Raw genomic sequence first — 12,176 nt, forward strand, 5'->3', positions numbered from 1 at the left:
TGAATGTTAAATGGTAACAAGTCTTTCATATGCTAACTAGGAATACATGTCTTTGGGACAAATACTTCCCTTTTCAAAGGAAATTGGGATTTATAAGCATAGAACAATGTTGACAATGTTAAGATAGATTTCAACCATCCAACAAATTCAATTTTGGAGGAAGAATTTTGGTCCTAAAACACAAAGTCTGACACTAACTAATGTTTGACTTTAATCACTGCAATCCAAATAATAAATCAGAGGCAAGAGGGAACTTACTGATCTCTTTATAGAGATTGTGTATTGCTTTTCATTATGCAAGCCTCTTCTGATATACACATACAATAGCTATTGAAGTCACTGAAATATCACATTTTTTGGTGAATTTGTGAGCACATGCAAAAATCTTTTTGTGTCTCCATGCAGGGAAACAGCAAACATCTATCTTGTAATGCTAACTCAGAAGGTCTGAATTCACCTCTGGTGTCATGACTGTAGTGCAATACATCAACACTAAACACAGCATATTCCTTAAGTTTATGTTTTCTTCAAGCACCTCTGTGAGTTAATGGGGTGTAAAGCAAAAACAGCAATCTTTTTTCCAATTAATTGAACATGAATTTCAAGGGCAAAGTAAACAAACCAGCAAATAAATCAAAAAGCTGATTTTGCACTTTCAAAACTGACACAGCAAGTTTTTGCTCAATTTTTTTGGGATGTGCCCATCTCTAATGTAGCTAACTGGAGCAGAAATATAATTTCTGGTGGTGGTAAAAGCGAACAACAAGAAAAAAATCTGGAAAAATGTTAACAAAAATTCACAGATGGATGTCAATACCTTTTCAAAAAGAGCTGCTCCAGCCACGAAAGAATTTTGTTAATATAATATAAATACTTGTATATGCATGAAAACCAGGTAGTTTGTGCAAGGTCACTGCAAATACAAGATGCGCCAACCTGGTGAAGTTCCTACAGCAACATAAATGTGTTTATGAGCAGCAGGTGAATTCCTGCAAAAGACTCTAAAGCTATTAACAGCTCGGTAAGGAGTACATAATAACAGGTTGTTAACTCAGCCATCCCAACAAGCACATCAAGAAAGGGCACTTTGAAACTATTAATGCAAATACATTAAACAACTCAAAAGAAAAGGAGAGAATTGTAAGATTTTGCTTGTTTCAATCAATCAAATACATAATTGTGGGTTTATTCGGGGACAAGAACAAAACTACATGGGAGTTACTGAATGAGGTGAAATTTTTATGAATTCAAGTTGGCTGATGAAATTATTAATTTAAATTAAAAGCTCCTCTAATGTTCATTTGGATTCCAACAACCACATCCCCACACCAAACCCACAACTTTTGTCTGACACATAGTAAAGTGATTATACTGATATTAAACAGGAAACAGTGGTTTAGTGCATTAAAATGGAGGGACTCTCCCTAAAGCGGCCTCCTCTTTCCCTCTGGATATTTCTCCCTTCTCCCAGAATGACTGCTCTGGGGACACTGCTACTTAATAAAAAAGAGACCATTCAAAGAGGAAAACTAATATCCTGTCTTTTTCTGTGCTTAAAGTACAACTAAAATGCAGTCTTAGAAAAAAAGAAAGGAAAAAAAAGAACTTTTTTTGGTTTTACTCTCACACCTTTGTACCTCTCCAGGTATCTCTTGAATGCATTGAATATTGAAGGAAGAAACTGTAAATGAAACAATACCTGAACACTCCTTCATTTAGACAAAGATATAAACTCATGTCTCAAGGTATGTATCTTGATTTAATCTGTGCATCCACCTTTATGGCTGCAAATCAACAACTTATAAACAGTAAGCCATCTGTGTATTGCGAAAATCACTGTGCTAGCTTCAGTTTTTAAGAGTTTGGGCTCACAGACGATTTTTTTGAATTCTCTACTTTGTATTTTAAGAGCGTCTAAAGGAAATATTCTGTCTTGTTTTAGAGATCTGGAGACGTAGACATTGTATTTAATTTATAAATAAGGCAATCACTTTCATTTAGATGACCATCTTTTGGCAGGTATGCTTGTTAAATTTAGGTCATTGTTCACAAAACTTGCCTTTTTTTTTTTGGTAAAAATCTGTGAAACTTTCAAACCCAAAGTTTGACTCCTGAATTTGAGTTAAGGTATCTGAGAGAACTCCAACTCCATTATCATATGCAACTAAAACTTACTGCACCTAAACTGGAAGGTGAACACACTGCAGGCAGTTGATAATAACAGACACAACAAAAATAAAATGCTTTGGGAGTACATTCTCTATTTTCTTCATTGAGGATTAAACATGTTCAACTCCTTACCACTTCCTTTTGTGCAACTGATACGTTATCTCTGATGAGAAAACAGTTCTTTTTTACAGTATGTTCATCAAAATCGTCTAAATGTTGCCTTAGCTGAAACTTTCTGCTCTATAAAAAAGATGCTTCTGATTTTTGACCCCACCGAAACACATACTTATGATTAACACTGATTCCTGAGGTTAACATTATTATTATTCTTGCTGTGTCAGTGTACAATTCTGAAAACTATTTTTCCTGAGGTTCAAAGGCTTTAGAGGATAGAGAAAAACATTTAATAATTCCTTTTATTAGCAACCAATCTTTGTAATCAATGGATTTAGCTTTTCTTCATTTGAGGTATGAAACTAATTGTGTTTGCTATCTTGTAATAGTTTGCATACCTCCTATGCTTATTCCTATGCCCTTGAAAGCATTTGAAAACCTCTTATACAAAACCATTAATACAGTTTTTCTGAATTTGTGCAGCTCTTCAAGCAGTTACTGGAATAAGCACTGTAATTTTCCTTGGAGAAAATGGTATTGGCTGCAGGCAAGAACACAAGATCAGCAGAGACTTAAGTCTGGGGTTTTTTTTAATATCAAATCTATCAGGTTTGCTTAAACAGCATTATACTTCTCACTGAGAGTTTCTGGTTCAGCAGGAAAAACAGCAATACCTCTATAGGCTACTTCATTATTAAATACAAAAGTTCAGAAGCTGTTTCTAAATAATTGACAACAATGATTAGTGGACAAGCCAAACCAGGCATCTAATAGAGGTCTAGCTTAGAACTTCTTTGATAAACCCTTTGCTGCATGTAATTGATATTTAGATGCCAGATTTCTTTTCCTCCTAATAGTAATTACATAGGTGTCATTAATAATGGCTGCTGCAAGGTCCTTAGGTTCTTTCCTGCAAGGCAAAAATTTTATCTGGTCAGAGAGTCTGGTAATTAGTCACTCTCATTTTCAACAGTTCTGAGACCTATTTTTTTTTTCTTCTCTTTTTAGAATCTGAGGCTTTTACATTTTTTCCCTTGGGAAACTGGGTTAATAACAGCAGAACAGGAAAACTGAGAAGCTTGTTTAACACCACTTACTATGCTAAAATAAGGTAGGAGATTTAATTTTAATGATTATATCCAAAAGCACATTTGTAGCAATTATTTTTTAAAAACATTCAGCAGACATGGTTCGTTTCCCAGGAGCTACTAAGGGTGGAGAACACCTGAGGTGCTGCTCAGAGCCCTGGTGCCTTCCTGTGACATGCTATGAACAAACACTAAGACCTGCCTAAAACTACTGTCCAAAAGCTCTTGTACATCCCAAATACTCAGCACTTTTGTTTTGATGAGAATTGTTGAAAATGTAATGAAAATCTATATTGCATGAGTCCTAAGTTTCTTGATTCCAGTCATATCAAAAACATTTTACTTGCAGGCAGAAGATTGCTATTTATGCCTTAAATGATTTGAGTAATTTGAAAAATTTTACATAAGAAAACTGTTTATTAAAAAAAAATTGTTATTAGCATCAAGTTAAAAATTCCCCAGATGATCCTTTGAAGCAAACAGCTTTTTACACTGTGTATACTCAATAAATGGCCAGATACCTGAAGTGCTCAGGTGCTTACCCCTACTGTTGTCACTCTGTACCCACTCCCCAATCCCATCACTGATGTGGACTTTAAAATTTAGCAACAGGGATAGCAACAGTAAAGGAACATGCCCAGAAGAAAAATCTGAACCAAAAAAGTAACAGCTGGTGCTTAAAGGAAATAGGGGAGTAGTAAGAGCCATGTCTGAAATAATATGTTCTTAGTTAAACACATCATTTCTTGTATAAGTTGAGTGAAGACAGCTGTACACTGATAGAAAAATTTTAAAATTTAAACTGGTGACTAAAGAAGTGCAGAGAATGGAGACTTTTGGCTCTTTAAGTAGTGGGGAGGGTGAGGGTCAATGAGCTTCACACATGCCACACAGACCTCACAGAAAGGTAGAGAAATTTACAAGAGAAATGACTGATTTTACTGCACATTTCAAAACTCAACCCAGAAATTCTGAGGACTGAATATGATCTACATGAGGTGGCTTCTTATGAGAAATGTCCTTATTTTATCTACTGAGAACACATGTGGCTCCTGTTTACTGAGGCTGATTCCAGCCCATACTCAAGCAGGGTCAGGTTAATTAATGTGAGAAGATCAAAATGCAGTATCTCCTTAGCTGGAGAAGACACAGAGGAACATCTGGTGTCCTCTAATCTGGGATGAGTCTCATGGTGTTTATAATTTTCAATATTAATTCTTATAAAAATAATTCTGTCATTCAAAACATTATGCACTGAGAGTCTTAAAATTTCTCATTAATCCTATAATGTAATTTACTTAAAGGTCTGTCACTCAAATTCAGGATGTCTCATTTTAATTCATATTAATGATTACTCGAAGAAATAGCAGTCTTTGGTTTAATATTAGATTTTAAGACTGCACATAATTTCTTGTATAAGTTAAGTGAAGACAGCTGTAGACTGATAGAAAAATTAACAAGGTCATGCTGCTTTCAAATTCTTTAAATCTGGTACTCTCCTCTATCTCTCTGCCTCATCAGCTCCTCATCCCTTTTTCAAATCTCATTGGAAAACTAATTTCCTCCTTGCCTCTACTGCTCAGTTATTTTCTCACTTCTATTTATTAATTCAATTCTAAATAATACTGGGATAAGGAAAAGTGATATCTGACATCCTACATATCCTGTCCACTCACTGTCCTATGGAGGTGGGTTAATTTTTTAATGTGAAAACTGCCTGTGAGCTGCAAATTGAATCTCCCAACAAAATGAAGTATTTTGACAAAGGGATTTGGCTTTAAATTTCATCAAAAGACAAGAAAGCAAAGAAATATCAGCCCTCTCCTTCAAATCCTGATTCTAAAGATATTCTCTGATTTCTCTATTTAGAGATTTCACTGCAATGCCTCGGGTTACTGCCTGGGTACATTCCATTAAAAATCCCTTCTCTACAGACAGGCTTCTTTAGCTAATTATATGTTATCTTTTGTGTAACAGGAAATGTAATCCAGCTGGTGTGCTTGAGCCACGTGGGAGAACAAATAACAACTTAATACAGTTGCTGATACGTGCACAGCTTGGTGTGCCTAATACAGGTCTTAGGGAGCATTAATTTTTGATGATTAACTTTCTGGGTCTGGATGGAAAGGGGAGGAATAAGTGTTTTCCAGTTCAGCTGCACAACCTGGAGTGCAGCTGGTGAGGTTTATATCCACTGTGTGTGGTGTTCCCTTTCCCATGAGGGAATTCCTGCAGAGGGAGGAATTGTCATTACAAGGCTCTAAAAAGGCCCCACTCCTTCATCTGCCTCAAACATGAAACCCTTTTAATGAGAGGTTGAGAGATTATGATGCCCTGGAATCTTGCAAGTAGTGCAACCTTTGGTCAGTGCCTGAGTAATAGTTTAAACTATAAAAGAAAAATTAATTGCAATTAGCAATGGCAATGAGATTATATTAATGAGTTTGATTTTTAAAGGGAAAGACAATATGGCACATGAGAGATTTTTTCCTTTTAGAAGTAGTGTTTGAGGATGATATCAAGGGATCACAGAACACAAAGGACAGAGTGCAGAATAGGGCAGACACCCTGTACCAATGGAGATAATTTGCAATGTTTAGTATGTCAAGACCCCAAAAAAGGTCTATGAAGAAATGCTTTTATGAGCATGTCTTAGATCTCCAAGGGCAAACATCTTGTGTGCTGCTGTAAAGACTTATTAACCAAGGCATAGCTTTCAGAATGATTCCTAATCTACCTGAAATCAGGTATTTCAACTACCAAGCCTCAACAATGCAATTATTTCAGGATCATGATGTTCTCTCCTTGGTTATATCACACAACTATTCAAACCGTGGAAAACCCTTTCTCTTTGCTGTGACAGAACTCAGAGAATCTTGGACTGAATGTCGAGGAATTTTTGTTCTCCCAGGTCAAATCAGCTGTCTAATTATGTCCTGGGTTAGATTTTGTTCACTGCATTTTTGGCTGAAAGGCTGCAGGACAAAATGACCTCTTGTCAGACAACCACATAAAAACGTACCAGTGCACTCCTATATAAGAAACTACAAATCTGTACAACTGGCTCACAATGAAATTTTGTTATTGTCACAAGATTTTCATTTTAAGAGACAATATCTCCTGAAGTTCTGAGTGTTTTACAGCAATTTCCTGGAGAAATGAAGGTCATATAGGAAAAGATACTTTAAAGCAGAAAAATTATTGAACTGCTTTATTGTCCTTTGAAATTAATGTATGATTCCCTATTTGTAACTTATTGAGACCTCTGGATAACTCTCCTTCTCTCTATTTCTTTATAACTTGGTAGTCTTTATCAGAAGAATATTTTTCATAGAGAGGACTTGATCTTTTGATACTTCTCTGCGAGTGATTTGTATTTTACAAGAGTATAAATGCAAGTTTCTTGCATAATTGGCACAGTGTAGCCTCCTTTTGCTGCTTCTGGAAATGGATGGAAATGTGGATCTTTCTGTTCCATGCTCATCATCATTAATTTGTCTTTCTTATGAAATTGTTGGAAACTGCCCCATTTTGTAGAGTGCTTACAGTTTATTGGGCAGCTATTTGATTTCTGAAGTTTACATTTCTTCCAGGGAACATTGGGAGCCCATGACAAGATACAACTTCCATTTGTGAGCCACAGAATTCCTACCGGTGATAATTAAAAGCAGGCTGCTCCCCTAATGTGCTCACCAAGGATGTACTGACAATTTTTCAAATGTAAACAAGGAACCTTAAAAGAAATAGCAGTAATAATTGTAAAAGTTTAGAATATGGCATAATTCCTCAGAGCTTCAAGAAGTTAAGAAACTGATATAATAAGCTGAATTTGAGGGATTGAGTGGTTGTATTTGATGGAGACATTCCATTTCTTATATTGTTTATCAGAATAAAACCTTCCTTTATTAAATGCAAATGACAGCAAGAAAAGGGTAAAGATGGACTGCAAAAGTTGTTCCATTTTTCTGCCTAGTGTGTTTATAGGTAGCTAAGACTACTGTTTTCTGCCTTTTTCTTGACTCCCTAAGACATTAAAAAAATTTTTGACCTTTTCATATTTAACATGTTATTCAACTTTACCTGCATTTTTTATTCTCTGTTAGAGGGATGCCTTTGTGATAAATTTATACTAGATCCAGTAGAAAATGATTTCACTCTTATCATATTTCCTATGGGCATGCAAAAACATCCCTATTTTGTCACTTCTGCTGAGAACAGGAATGCTGGTATTCCCCTGTTTCAGAGTTCCTGGGAAGGCTGAGAGATTACAGCGTCACTGGCTACATCTAGCCCTGTCATAACACAAACTATACTTTTTAATACACAGAGCTTGACATTGAAGAAGAAAAAACTAATTGAAACATAAAATTATTTGTGCATATTAATATTTTCTGGCTTTGAGGAAGGAACCATCCCTTTTTCTTTTGCAATATAAAATTTCATTTGCATTTGGTCACTACACTTAGTGTTGTAATGTATGCTTCTGAATTTAAATATGATAAAAGCAAGATTTAAATATTATTTAAGTGGTGTGAAATAACATTTTCCAATTTAATGCTGTAAATAAGCAGACTGACTTGCAGTACTGGATTATTAATCTCTGTGATCTAGAACGTGGTCTCCAAGAGAGGTCTTGCAAATTACACCTGTGTCACAGCACTGGAAGGTGCCAGCAGTGAATTTTATTTCCCCTGACCTCCTAAGAAAGAGTTTAGAGATAGAAGATGTTCCTTATATATTTTAGAAGAAAAAAACCAGAAAATTGTTCTTTTTTTTTCTGTAAAAACAGATAAGAGTGTTTTAAACTGTGTCTAGCAAAGGGTCTTAAAGCTTGTGCATGTAGTCTTGCTGCTCAATGGTCAAGGCTAAGGAATAAGTAGACCTCTAATAAAAATTATTTGCCTTGTCACTCAGCCCTGACTGGTCTTGGCCCACAATCCATTGAGAAAGGATTTTGTTACATACATATCTAAGATTTATAATTTAACATCCATACTAATGGCTACAGATCTTTGGAACTGTTCCAATTCAAGTGAATAAAATCTCACATTTTCTTGTGTTTAATTCACCTCTTTAATATCAATGAAGAGAAGAAGTTCAAGTTATAATGGGGCTTGCTATGAGAATGGATCAGAACCCGAGGACTTCCATTAGAGTAGGAATAGAGGGTTCCTTGCTTTGGCTTACCAAATATTCTAAGCAATCTGTCTTCTCCTTCTAGCTACGCTATTTAAATTGTTTGGATTTTTTTCCCAGTTTACCCTTTTTTCTGCATCATTAAAGCAGCATAATCTCAACAGAGAAGTGAAGTCAAGGAATAAAATTCTCAAATATTTATAGAGCCTAATATCCCTAATACTTTTTTCCATGACTTGGTTTGTATTTCTGTTCTTTGTGATCTTCATATACATCAGTTCCACTGTGACTTCAGATGAGGGCAGGAAAACACAAGAACTGACTTACCAAGGAACTGTTTAAGGTACAGACACCAAAAATTTCCTGTCTGTGTCTCCAGGATTGAAGGCACTGGTCAGCACAGAATTTTTTACTGGTACCAGGCCCTGTAGCAACTGGAAATGACCAAATATGTTTTGTGCTTATGGAGAAGGAGGCTTCAAATTACGCTTTTCCAACACATGCTGTGTGTGCACCTTGTACCTCTACTTGTAGTGCATGTTGTAGCTCTCTTCTGTGTGAAATTGCCTAATTTTGACAGAGCACCAGAAATCCAGGTTTCTCTCTTGTAACCCTTTTGTAACCCTCTAAACAATGCTGGTGCACCTATCCTTTAAGCACATATTATTGCTTTATTTAGCAATAATAAACAAATAAATACACCTTTGCCTCAAAATGAAAAAATGTTCCCATTCACTTCAATTCTGTTGTGTGTCACTCAAATGTGAACTTTTACTGTCCATAAATCAAAATATGCTGAAGCATGTGATCAGTTTATCCCTGTTTTTAAATGTAGTTACTATGAGATGAGTAAATGTACAATCTGCTTGCTGCTCTACTCAATTCTGATGTGAAACAAGACAGTCATTAACAAGTTAGGAGCAAAACAACAAAAAATCAGCACGAAATAAAACGTCCGGCATACACACACAGCATTGTATGTTGGGTCAAGTGAAAAGATTTTAAAAAATACTATAAAAAGTACAAAATGCATTGTTCTTTAGGATCTGAGTGTGGGTGATGCTGTAAGTGAGACCTACTTTCTCATAGTACTTGATCTCGTAGTCCAGAATTGCTCCATGGGGAAAGTCCGGCTCTTGCCAGGAGAGGGCAATGCTGTTTTGGGAAGCCCAGTCCTTCCTTACCATACCTATCAAGGTGGGTGCTGAAAGGGAAAAGGATAACTAAGGGTTAAAGACGAAGCACACGGTTTATCCTTCCAACCTCCTGTCTGAGGATACCAACCCGAGGCGACTTGGAGTGACCTCCAAACAGAAAACATGACAGATGGCAATTCTCAGGGAAACCATATAACCTGGAATTAATGTCTCAAGTACACGCTGGTAATTCCTCTGCTGAAGTGCAGAGCAGGTTCTGGAAAATGGCTGTGTGCAAAAATACAGAGAGAAACTGGGCTGGGTGGGCTCTGCCCCAACCAGGCAGCACTGCTGGCTCCAGGGACACCGTGTCCAGAGCAGAACCACGCTGCAGAGGCAGCAAATTCTGCATGCAGCTTAATCTTCATTAAATGTTATGATTCAGGTGTTTAGGATGTACATTCAGTTTACTCCTGGGGGTAAAATAAAGTGACACAGCTGAAAATAGATGCAAGGAATCCCTTTTCCAGCAGGCCCTTTGTGAGGTGTCTGTGTGCCTCAAGAGCCGGCTCCTGCTGGAGCCCCTGGAAGGGACTGGGGTATGGGCAAACTGGGGGGAAAAAGCAGCTCTTGGAAGGGACCCAATATGCATGGATGCACCCAGGAGCCAAATTATCTCACTCTGGCATTAACCAATTTTAAGAACCAGTTTTTCTGCCTCTTTGGAAAAGAAGGTGCACAGTTATCTATGCAATGATTTCAAATGGTGCAAAGATTGTGCTCCAGAAAATTATCTTTGCTTATTTTATTAATCTGGTCAAGCATGTAAAAATATTCTCCAGACAGTTATGTGGTTTTAATAGTATTGATGTGCAGCCTTCCCAAATGTTACAGCAAACCCAGTCATATTATTCAACAGTCCTGAACAAAACTAAGATCAACAATCCAGCTACCATAAGTGGTTCACAGATTTCATTATTTGTCTTTCCACTAAAATATAATACTTTATTACACACCCTCCCCCATTCATCTCTCTTCTGAATCTTACTTAACTTCTAAGTTTCCATGGAGTTGTCTCCTAAAAATAACACATTTTTATGACTTCTGGTTTTATATTTGAACAAAAGAATCTCCCCACAAAAATGAAAAGAGAATCTGCTTTTAGTCACAAAATTTAACGCATTAGTTTTCTTTCCTATAAACATTTCAGGAGGTTTAAGAAATGAAAACAATAAATTCTAGAATGCAAACAAACACTGAAGAAAACAAAACCATGTGTTTGTCTTTGAAAAGAGAGAAACTCTACACAGAGATGTGTGCATTTTTTCTCTGTGATAATGCATTTATGAGACAGAAAACAAATTTCCATCCAGCCTTACCTTTGGGTAACTATTCTGTGGGATAATAGTTTTGTCCCCGCTGATGTGAAAAAAACCCCAACACAACACATAACACCAGAAAAAAACCCTACCAAAGGGAAAGAGCTTACACAGGAAACTTCTACACCTTTGCCACTCTAACCACAGGTCTGATGGAAGAAGAAAAAAAAAAAATTTCCTGCCATGCAGAATAAAGGATTAACCTAATTTTCAGGAAGCCCTTAAGCAGCATAATGTAAACAACTGAACAGAATATAACACAAGCTAATAAATAAAAAGCTTTCACAGAATTTGAACCAAAATGTTATCCCTGGGCAGGTATAACTACTCCCTTAGCTAAAATGAAACTTTTACTCTTGAAACTGAGGGTAAAGTTGAGCTCTCACAATACTTCTCTGGGGTACAATCAACTTCTTCAAGCAAGATACAAAGACAGGTGTGTTTAAAGGAAAGCAGGAGCTAGCAAACATGGATTTGTTATTGCTAAACACTGATCAAGGGCCTAGGAAGGCACTGTTGACATAAATAGTTTTATTATTTGTTACTTTGAGTCATTCACTGGCATTGAGCTGGGATTTACAGGTGGGTCTGAGGGAGCTATAGCAACCTGTCAGATACATCAGGTACCCCCTGTGTGCCTGCTTAGAAGTGAAGAGCATCAGCTGGGCCCCCTTCCCAGCACACTGCAGCTTCATCCCACAGCAACTGGGAGCTCACTTGTCAGAACAACCCAATCCTTGCAAAATTATTAATAATTAAGAAAACACCCAGTTAAGCTGTAGATAAAATTATATTCTTGGCTCTTTTAGGCTTATAAAATATACACTGCTAATATAATACATCTTCAAACTATAGCCTCAACTTTACAAGCTTTTCATATGTACTGCATGATAGGGATTTTTCTTTGTGTTCTAACTTCTAAATTTATACAGCAATTCATGCATGTTTTCAGCCTGAACTCAACACAGTAATTCTTCCATTTGATGAAGTGCATTTCAAAAGCACAGTCATGGTGCATTGGAAGATCCTCTCAAAACTTCAGTATATGAAATAATTCCAATTGTCTTCCTGGGAAAGAACTCAGTCAGAAATCAATGGAACAAAATTACTTTAGATCTCCCCTAAACCACCTGTGAGGGACCTGGGCTTGAAAC

General features: G+C 36.6%; 1 protein-coding gene across 2 annotated transcripts in view; it reads right to left on the bottom strand.

Annotated features, from left to right (window-relative positions):
* The window catches only part of EPHA6 (EPH receptor A6), a gene marked incomplete at both ends in the record, with an annotated part of 367,314 nt that overhangs the window by 107,353 nt on the left and 247,785 nt on the right, over positions 1–12,176 (bottom strand). For both annotated transcript variants that reach the window (XM_084201421.1, XM_084201420.1), the window contains one exon: positions 9,587–9,711. In XM_084201421.1, the coding sequence (XP_084057547.1) occupies positions 9,587–9,711 (125 nt within the window). The remainder of the gene's footprint in view (positions 1–9,586; positions 9,712–12,176) is intronic.

This window comes from Fringilla coelebs (assembly GCF_963513975.1).
Source record: "Fringilla coelebs genome assembly, chromosome: 2".
Taxonomy (NCBI): Eukaryota; Metazoa; Chordata; class Aves; order Passeriformes; family Fringillidae; genus Fringilla; species Fringilla coelebs.